Raw genomic sequence first — 10,591 nt, 5'->3', positions numbered from 1 at the left:
TTGCAGATAAACGCCTTTAATTAATGATCAGCGATGAAAAACCCAAATTTTTTCCCCCCAAAACCTTGACAATTTTGTTACGAAAATTCTGCTTCATTTTTTAATCCACATCTTTTTCACGATCTTCGAAAAGTCGTCAAGCTAGTTAAGCAACACCGAATTTCAAGAATGCGAGAACGAGATTTCAATGAAATAATGTAGATCAAGTATTTTTCGACATTCTTAACGCCGGAGGATCGTTCTTTTTTCACATAATCTTAGACCAAACTCTTCGAATTTTGAAGGCAAAAAAGAATGACCTAAAAATAAAACAGAAGACGAATGTCATTTGACGAATGTCTATTGCCGTTGTATTTAAAAATTTTCCGTTTTCAAAAAAAAAAAAAAAAAAAACCACAGTGTTACAAAATATTTCCAAAGCGATCGCACCGGATGCATAACATTGAGAAGATGGAAAAGCAAAAGAAAAAAATTCGTAGCAAATTTTTGCTGATATTTCCATGCCGTTGTCCGTCCGTGTGCGTTAGTGTGTGATAGAAGAGCGAAAGACGGAGCGAAGATCCGTTTTCAGTCGGGTTTACTGATATTTTTGGACCCGTTACCAGCATCAGCGGCATCGGCAGCGGCATCATCTCGACTCGTTCTAAAAATTGTCGGCCAATCGTCGTCTGGTCACGTGACCCGGTTTTGCAGAGGCGTCGTCCCGCCGAACCCCCGGCTAAAAGCACCGATTCCCATCACAGTCAGCTGCCGAAACTCCGGTTGACTAGTCACCGTCCCAGTTGTTCGCTTCTCAGGTAAGGATCGAATCTCATTTCAATGGGGGAATGAAAAAAAAAAAAAAAAAGGAAAAAAGAAAATTGCAAAACAACCGATCTGATCGACGATCTTTTAATAAAAAACCACGGAGAATTAGTTGTAACGGCAATAACGACAACAAAAATATAAATAAAACGACGATAAAAAAGTATGTATACGTATAATGTCAAAGTGTGAGAAGTGCGCGATTTTCGGATACTTGTTCGGTTCGACTCTTGCGTATTTTCTTTGAAGGTTTAGGAGAAAAAAAAATTTACACATATGCGTATAATTTTTACTTACTTGTATTATAAATGTTATATGCATGTAAGGTGATGATATTTGTGATTTGGCATAACGATGGAAACTAAGGGAAATGAAATCTGTGCGAAAGAAGGAGGAAAAAAAAAAACGTGCAGTGGTGCAATTCGTTTTGCAAGTTATTTCCATGATAGCGAATGATTATTAATAAATTTATTACAGTTATATCAATAGAAAATTCAATAGTCAATTCCAGCATTTTCTCCTTCTCTTTCGATTATTTTTTTTTTTTATTATTCTGATGTTTTCTCTCAAGCAAAGTGGTATCAATATTAAATCGTAGTGAAGAGCAACGAACTTATTCGTTTATCGGGTATAATATAATAATTACATTTCATAAAACTTTTATCTTCTTCGTTCAATCAGTTTTTCATACACGTACTTATGTACACATGTTCTATTTATGTATGTATAGATGATGTTTTACAAAGTCTTCTACATCAATGAAAGTTTTGGGGAAAAATATTTTCACTTATAATATATATTTCATATTTTTTTTTTTTTGTTCATTTTTTCCTCCTACGAATCTCTTATACGTGACATATTTTTCATACCTCGTTGACTTGTGGAAATTCGAAAGTCCATGCATAACCGAGGCGAACGACAAAAAACCGTGAAGATTAATTGTAAAACAAGTGATTAGAAAAACGGGTCGCTGTGCGTGTAAAATCGTCGCCTCGTGAATATCGGCTTTCGGGAAGCTGCTGCTGCTGCGATAAAATGACTCGGAATGGACCGACGCTGCTTAGATTCTAAACTTAGCCGCGAGCGATCGAATCCAACGCGGATTGTGTTATAGCCGGTGGTTAAAAAAAGAATAGAAATTCGCCGGTGGTTTACAGAAAAAAAAAAGAAAAAAAAAAGAAAAACAACTTCGATTTAGATTGAAAAAATAGATAATCGACTGATATCAATTACTTCAACGTTGTACGATAGCTTTCCTTGTTCATTCTTCATCTTACGATTTGAAAATTCGAAAAAAGGAAACTGTTTCCAAATCCGAGTTGAATTTTTTTTCTTTTTTTTTTTCCGAGTTTATGTTTAAAAAAAAAATCATTTTTATATTTTCCAAAAATTGTTCTCAATATGCGAAATCGGACGTAATCGACGTTTGATACCAAAATTTTTTTCCCCTCTTTTTGGGAGGGCGTAGTCCTCTCGTCTTGACGTACGCGTTCGACGTCGACGATGCCGCGGGTAGCCAAATTTGGCTCGCGTTGCGGCGTCGCGACGCCCGAAGGTGCAAGAAGAGAGGCAGAAGCAGGGCGTCTATTTCCGAACCACCGACACATTACACCGCGACGATCGGCGCGAGTTACGCTTTTAAAGCACCCCCCATGCCTCTATGTGATATGCATACATACAGACCTACCGTGTAAATTTTATAACGTGTGTACACAACCAGGTATGGCTGGAACGAGGTTTTCATTTTTAGCGTCGACCTTAATTTTATTGCCAGGATAATTGTAACGGAGTCTAGCGATTTAATTTGGTCAATTAATTCGAGCAGGATACGCCGATGAAATGTCACAGCGAACATTGTTAACTCGTGCGCTTTTCTTACACTATCGTGTGCAGTCTTGATTTTCGTTTTTTAACGATTTTTTCGAGGCATATTGCGTATCGAATAATTGTCAAGTGTACGAAGCAGGGGTAAAATTTTGTAACAAATCGATCGCCGCTATTTATTTTGTAGAATTATTCTCACATTGCGAAAAAAAATGCAAATTTTGAAGCAGAAACAAACTCAGTTTTCGAAGCTTGTTGAAAACATTTCAAAACCGTCCAAACCGTGTTTCTTTATTCAAATAAAAGAAATCTAAGTCGATATTTTCATTTCGAAGTGAACGGGTTAAATAACGGTTTTCTCTTTATGTTTTCGTAGTTTCGTACAGCAAAAATTGTTGCTCTGGTAAATGTCGATATTTTTTTTCTATCCTCGAATCTGAAAAATGTCATATCTTTGAATACAAGGAAAGAAAAAAACAGTCCGACGATTTCGTCATATTAGGTCTCCACGTTTGGTTAGCCGGTTGATAAATCCTTTCTCTGCATTCGCCTGGAGAAAAAGTCGAAGAAAATATGAAACAAAAACGAAAGCAAAACAATTATCCAGGTTCAAATAATCGTGAGGTTCTTTCATTTTTTGCGATTATCAAAAATTTCATCAACTGTACGAAAATTTTTTTTTTCCCAGACTTACTTACTACTTCATTTTCATTCTTAAACCCAATTACCGAGGTTTTTCTGCACAGGTGTAATCAGGTTTCGACAAATTTTATCACGACCGGTACAGTCCAGAAATGCGGGAATAAAATAGATTGCGTGAAATACGTTTATTCATTTATTTTTCCTTTCTCGTCGCCAAATTGTGGTTTCATTTTTCAGGTAGACGTTAATTAACACCAACAAATATCATCATGGCTGACGATGAGGTTAGGTAAGTATCGTTGGACAGTCCGACCGACAATGTACCAAAATTTTATCTTCACCTCTCATCGATCGATCGAGATCTCTAATTACATGCTCTTTCTGTTACATGTGCGTTACGCATTCCACAATGCGTCTCTGAATGAAACGCCGATCCGCCACTCCGTGATTCTTCATCCGACGTTGGGACGCGAATTTTCATTTTTCCTCGTCGTTTTTTTACTCGATTTTTGCCATTTTTTTCATTACTTGCAATCGACTTCATACCCTTCCGCGCCTTTAATTCGGCTCGAGCAGTATACTTCCGCTATATGAAAGGTAAATGCTTTGTAACCCTGAGTGTGTCGCCCCCCTCCCCCCCCCCCCCCCCCCCAATCAACCCCAATTGACAACGATTTTGTTACTATTAGAAGTTATCGTAGTACTCCCGAAAACATTCACGTATATAATTACATTCGCATTGTTACACATATATGTGGAAAATTGGAACCGAATTTTTTACCCCGCGTCGAAATTTTATAATACAAAAAGAAAAAAAGAAAAGATGCACGCGTCGCGTGAACTGGAAGAAAATCTATCAAACCGTTGAACATGTTTTGTACAATTTTCGATAAGGGGTTAAAAATTTGGCTACCATAATTTTTATCCGATTTTCGTTTTGTTTAAAAACTTTTTCTCTCCACCTCTTCACATATATAATGTATTTCTTATTTATTTATATCCATTTCCCTTTTCGTCTTATACGTATAATTTTCTTTCACAATATCGTCTCTACTTTCTAGTTTTTCTTCTCCTTCTTTCATTTAGTCTGACTTTTAATCATTTATACTATCAACCATTACGTTTGTTTTTCTACATGAAATTTACTTTGTTTATAAATCGCGTTTTATTTTCCCATATATTCAGCTGAGATTTGCTGTACAACAATTTTACATTGAACGATGTATTGTTATTTTTATTCGCTCTCTTTTTACAAATTTTTTTACGTAACTTTGATCTGAAAAATTAAATACTTTAGTCACTATTTCAATATCAATAAATATCTTCTCAGTCGTTCTGTATTTCAATTATTCTTATTTTCCGTTTTATTCTTGTTTTTTACGTATCAACGCATACATTTCTTCACCCTCCTTTATACAATTTCTTATTACACCTCTGTTTCTACTATACATTTTTAATTTCAGTATGATTTATCACACGTCCAACGCACCACACTCCGTATATACCTATGTAAACAATGTACATACATTCCACTGCCAACAACTACCATGATCTCTTTTACCGTTTTATTTTATCTTCACAACGTTTTCTTCTTCTTCTTCTTTCATTTTTTTTTTCTTCATTTTCGCACTTTTGATTTTTTCACTATCACAATAATCACTCACTCACCTGTTTTTCTTTCACCCCCAATTGTTTTCCTTTAAATAAATTACCTTCTTCCATCCTTCGCATATATGTATATCGTATACAGCTCTCTGAAACTCAACGAATGTGAAATGCCAAAAACCAACCCAAAAAGTTTTGTGAAAAATGTAATTCACCGTAGAGATTGTGTGATTTTGGTAAATAAAAATGACAACAAACCTCAGACGTGTTTACTAAAAATAAAAAAAAAAAAAAAAAACAACAACAACAAGAACAACTACAAGAACACAGTGGCGAGTATCGCACGGTAAAACACAAACACATACACGCACACAAGCACACTCACACACGTATATATACTTTACATGTATATATTTATTTATTTTACATATATATATATATATATATGTGTGTAAAATAAACGTATATATGTATACACTTGGGTGTTTCAAAAAAAATTATATTTTTTCTTCCAAACAGGTTTCTGCTCCTTTTGATTTTTATATCTAGCTAACCATTCGACGTACAGAAAATTCACAGACACATTTTTGTAGAGAATTGAATGCTCTTTAAAAAAGGTCTGTTATAATTGTACGATAAATCTACGCTTTCAAAAGTTATTTAAGGTCCTTGAATAACATTTAACCTTAAATAACTTTTGAACGAGTGAATTTATCAGAAAATAGTCACAGACCTGTTTTGAAAAGCGTTCAATTCTTTACAAAAATATGTCTGTGAATTTTCGTTACGACGCATTGTTAGCTAGTTATCGAAATCAAACTGAGCGAAAATCATTTTTTCCATGTTATTCTTATGGAAAATAGAAAAGTACCATACGCAACCTCCTAATGTTAATATTAAGAGTTCAAATTTCAACGGGCGTATTTTTACACCTAAATGCAACTTTTCAACTTGTTTGGAGGAAATTTTATTTTAACTGTAACACCCTAATATACACAAACCGCATGCTAAGTGTCGTTTTAGAATCCCGCTTTTAACGTGACTTTCTGCCAATCGATCTTTCGTCGCATGAATGTGTTATTAATTGTAAGCATAATTCTTAGATCTTCTATTACAACGTTTCCGAAATTTCCAAAATTGTTGTTTGAAAGAATAATTATTGTTAAAGATTTTGCTATAGGCTTCGAAATCAGATCTTTAAAATCGTGCGTAATGTAAAAGCAGCAAAGAATGGATACGTAAGAATGATATCAAAATAGCAAGCTTAATCCTGTTTCGTGAAATATTTCAAATTTCACAATTGTCTTCTCTGACAACCAATTTTCTATCATAAAAAGTAGCAGTTTTAAAGGGATGAAAAATAATTGGATGTAACGAAAGATAGAAAATTTTCTTCCTTTCAAAACTAAACAGAGAATATCGAACGAAGATAAAATCTTTTTGATAAATTTCTTGATGTGCATACTTAGTGTTTGCTGGAAAAAAAAAAATACTATCTGCTATCTCTGCAGCATATAATTGCATAATATATCGTTTGATCGCGCGTTTATATAATTATGTATATATGTATATCAAAGCTTTTTTCGCATAGTGAAAAAGTCGAAGAATTCGAAACCAACGTTTATTTCATGTCATTATCAATTTACCTGCAGTGCGTTTCAAGAATAGCGTTTCGAGTTTTTCGATTTATCCACAATCAACGCCCGCCTCGACACACCGACCAATTCTAACGATATTTTTTCTCTCTCTTTTACAGCGGAAGCGCATCGAGGATGTACGTAAGAGACAGGGAGCATCGTTTGAAAAAATAAAAAATCAAATATCAAAGCGAAAAGAGAAATTAAAAACTCGTCGGCTAAAGCTCAAATTTCGAGAATAAGATCGAGTCTGTCGGGAATATATTTTTTTTTATCGATTTTTCTTATTTTTGGTTTTTAAAAAATCCGGAATCGCTTGAAATCGAAAATAATAGACGGTTGTTTATTTTGTTTTTGTTTTTTTTTTTTTTTTTTTTGCTCAGGTTTCAGAAGCGTGCAAGTAAATTTCGGATTCTCGATTTTGAGATAAAAAAAGAGGAAAAAAAAAAAAAAAACGTTCGCATCTGTAACGCGAAGTTGTTTTTTTTTTTCTTCTTCTTCTTTTATTCCCGTGGGGAGTTTTCTGAGAGTAGCTGGTTTTTTTTCACGTTTTCTTTCCCGCCCAAAATTAATGCAGGAAAAGAAGAGGAAACAGGCGGAAACCGACAGGAAGAGGGCGGAAGTCCGCGCTCGACTCGAGGAGGCCTCCAAGGCCAAGAAGGCCAAGAAGGGTTTCATGACTCCGGACAGGAAGAAGAAACTCAGGGTAAGCGCGATTTTCGAAACATGAATTGAAAAAACAAATAAAAAAGTTTTTTTCCTCCGGTTTTCAACCCGTCTTCATTATTTATCTTTCTTTTGTTTATTCTCGAATTCAGCTGCTGCTGCGTAAGAAAGCCGCCGAAGAGCTGAAGAAAGAACAGGAAAGGAAGGCCGCTGAGAGGAGGCGCATCATCGAGGAACGTTGCGGAAAGCCGAAAAACGTCGACGACGCGAACGAAGGTATTTATTCCATTCGTTCGTTCGTTTATTCGTTTATCCATCAATTTGCGGGATAAATTTTCATATCCTACTTTCTTGAATTCTTTTATTTCGTTTGTTTATTCTTCGGATGTTTTCCCCCTTTTCTCATCACTCTCTCTCTCTCTCTCTCTCTACTTGTATTATTTTTAACGGGCTTTATCATTCACTGAGAAGGTAAATTACGCCTTGGGAAAAATTGCTGATAAAGAGAAAAACCGATGATGGTTCCGAATCGATTGATTCATCTTAATTTATCTTTAAAACAAAGAGAGGGATAAGGAAGGGAAGGAAATTGATGAATTTCAGAATTTCACCTCTTTATTTACTACTATGTATACAAAAATAAGAGACATCAATTATGTCTGTTATATAAGTAAATAACCGAATCGAAATGAAAACCCGAGACGGCTGAATTAGAAATCGTCTCTTTGACCTGACCAATTTTATTTCTAATTTATTTAGATGTTTTTTTTTCTTATGGGACACGTCCTTGATATGATGATCATTATGATACAGAGGGAATGTGTTGAAAAATATAGTTTTAATATATTGTCGTGTATACCTGATATTTTGCTCTGCAGACGACAATGAGCAAAATTTTGTGTGGAAATTATTTCTTTCAGGTTTGTCGATATAATATTCGGTTTGATACGATTAGAAAAAAAAAAATGTGTGTTGAATTTTTTTTTGTTTTTTTTTCTTATTTTACTTTCAATCGATGTAGCGTAAAATCGGAGTTGTGGGACGTTTACTTAATTTCGGAAGTACCGTTTCGTGCTTCACGTAAAAAATCCGAACCCCCGAATACGATTTCCCTACGAAAAAAGAAATTAATACGAAAACGGAAACTTGTGTTTTATTCATAGCCGTTGATGAATAACACAAAGATTACAGAGTTGAAATAACGGAATACTTTTTTTTTATATATACATATATATCTCCCTCTCCCTTTTCTTCTTTCGCGTCATATGTAAATTGGACAAATATAGATGTATATTTTTTGTCGTCATCTTCATTCCACTTTTTCAACTACCCAAACGAGGTAACAAAAATTGACGCAAAGAAAAATGTGACCTGACTAAATTTTTTTTTTCTCATTCGTACAAAAAGCAGGTTGAATATTACTTATATGACGCACGCTTTGCGCTTCACGTTACACAATCTTATTTCGTAAAACACAAAATTAAAGTAACCAAAAATCTGCCGGAAACAAAGGGAACACGAGGAAAAAGTAAGCTTGTGAAAACGTCACCGAAATACACAACTTTATTTTACAACCTGAACAAAAAACGAGTAACGAAAAATTCGAGAAACCCCCCCCCCCCCCCCACCCTCGCCACCCCGAAAAAGAGAAAAAAAAAAAATAATCAAAACGAAACGATGATGTACACACACGAATTTCACATCGACAAATGATATACTATTATATGATAATATACACACACAGAAACAGTGAAACGCGTGCTGCGCGAATACCACGATAGGATCAACAAGTTGGAGGATCAGAAATTCGACTTTGAATATATCGTTAAGCGGAAGGACTACGAGGTATTTTTTCAGTTCACTCTCACTCTCACGCTCGCTCGCACTCTCTCTCTCTCTCTCTCTCTCTCTCTCTCTTTCTTTCTCTTTCTCTCTTTCTCTTACTTCGTTGTTTTTTTTTTTCTTTTTTTTTTTCCAATTACTCTCACTCTCGTCGCTAAAAATAAATATATATGAATACGAAGGTGACTTTTTTTTTTTTTTTTTTTATCTCTGCACCCGGCAACTTTTATTTTATTATATTATACATTTATTATATTTTTAATGTTCTTTCGTATTTTTAATATTAATAATAATAATAAACACAACAACAATAATAATCGTAATAATAATAATAACAAAAAATAAATGTCGCTGTACAATGATAATCGATGCAACGGACAACACATTTTATTTTTATTTGTACTATTTGAGGCTAGAACGAAAAATTTAAAACACACACAAAATGTTGTTGGACAATTACAAACACGCAAAACAAACACACACACACGCACACAAACACGAACAACAATTTCAAAATTATGCAACAATCACAACAAAAGAGAAGGAGAAAAAACCAAACAAAACAAAAACATGAAAAGAAAATTTGCTTCGCATTCTTGTCTTAACCATGTTTTCTTTTTTCATTTACAATTATCGTTGGTTAGTTTGATCGTATTTGAAGCTGTCTTTCTATATCTTATTTCAGATGATTTTTGTCCATTTTATTATATATAGTATATATACAGTCGGCGTTGTTATTTTTTTATTTTTTATTTTAATGTCATAAAATTTTTATTCTCTCACTTTATTTTTATTCGGTTTGTTTCTTGTCGCTATTACTATTGTAGCTGTAAAGTTTGGTTGTTTTCTTTGTATTCTTGTACGAAAAAAAAGTTGCTATAATCGTCTTTTCGCACGACGCGTTGTTGCGATGTTACGTGAACGTGCAATCGTTCATAACAATCACTATTGTTTCTTACGTGGCCTCCCTTTCTGTATCTTTCTCTTATCATACATTTTCCACACGCGGAACAGTCGACGTTTAACTTCTGTGCATTTTTTAGTCTTTCTTAATTTTTGGTATATCTTTTTCTGCTCCAGCAATTGCTTAACGATTTGTTATTATTTTTGCTTTTTGCAACAAGTATGAGCAGAGGTTTTTAAACAATTCCGTGAGGATTTTTTTTTCGATGTATAATTTTGATTGACGATCGTTATTGACGAATATCTTTTTTTTATCCTAGACAAATAATTGTTGGATACGTTACTTTTTTTTTCTTTTTTTTTTTTCCAAATCAAATTGCTTGCACTCAAAAATATTTTCCCTATACACACAAACCCACATGATCCGCGCTTATAAATTATTCATTCGATCACTCATTCATCCCATCATTCATTTACTCATTGCGCTTTATTCGATGTTAATTCTAATTCCTCGCAGTTTCTATTCTCATCCCTAGCTTTTTATCCCTCAAAATATGACGAAAAAATCGTTCGTTAATCTAGACAGGTATGCAGGACTTCCTGTTGCAAGCTCATAAATTTTCTAGTCGCACTCACCGCAAGTTGTTATAGAGATCGCTGATTAGGGT

At 34.2% G+C, this 10,591-nt stretch overlaps 1 protein-coding gene across 15 annotated transcripts in view; it reads left to right on the top strand.

Annotated features, from left to right (window-relative positions):
- Positions 1-642: 642 nt before the first annotated feature.
- The window catches only part of LOC124217941 (wings up A), a 28,928-nt gene continuing 18,979 nt past the window's right edge, over positions 643-10,591 (top strand). For 4 of the 15 annotated variants that reach the window (XM_046624136.2, XM_046624138.2, XM_046624148.2 and 1 more), the window contains exons 1-5: positions 643-797; positions 3,508-3,554; positions 6,632-6,649; positions 7,090-7,218; positions 7,331-7,454. In XM_046624136.2, coding sequence (XP_046480092.1) covers positions 3,540-3,554; positions 6,632-6,649; positions 7,090-7,218; positions 7,331-7,454 — 286 coding nt within the window. In that variant the 5' untranslated portion in view covers positions 643-797; positions 3,508-3,539. Of the gene's footprint in view, positions 798-3,507; positions 3,555-6,631; positions 6,650-7,089; positions 7,219-7,330; positions 7,455-8,922; positions 9,024-10,591 lie in introns of all 15 variants that reach the window. The other 11 variants (XM_046624140.2, XM_046624139.2, XM_046624147.2 and 8 more) reach the window with 4 other exon arrangements.

This window comes from Neodiprion pinetum, chromosome 4 (genome assembly GCF_021155775.2).
Source record: "Neodiprion pinetum isolate iyNeoPine1 chromosome 4, iyNeoPine1.2, whole genome shotgun sequence".
Taxonomy (NCBI): Eukaryota; Metazoa; Arthropoda; class Insecta; order Hymenoptera; family Diprionidae; genus Neodiprion; species Neodiprion pinetum.
Note: the sequence above shows the minus strand (reverse complement) of the source record. Positions and strands in the feature narration are given on the sequence as shown.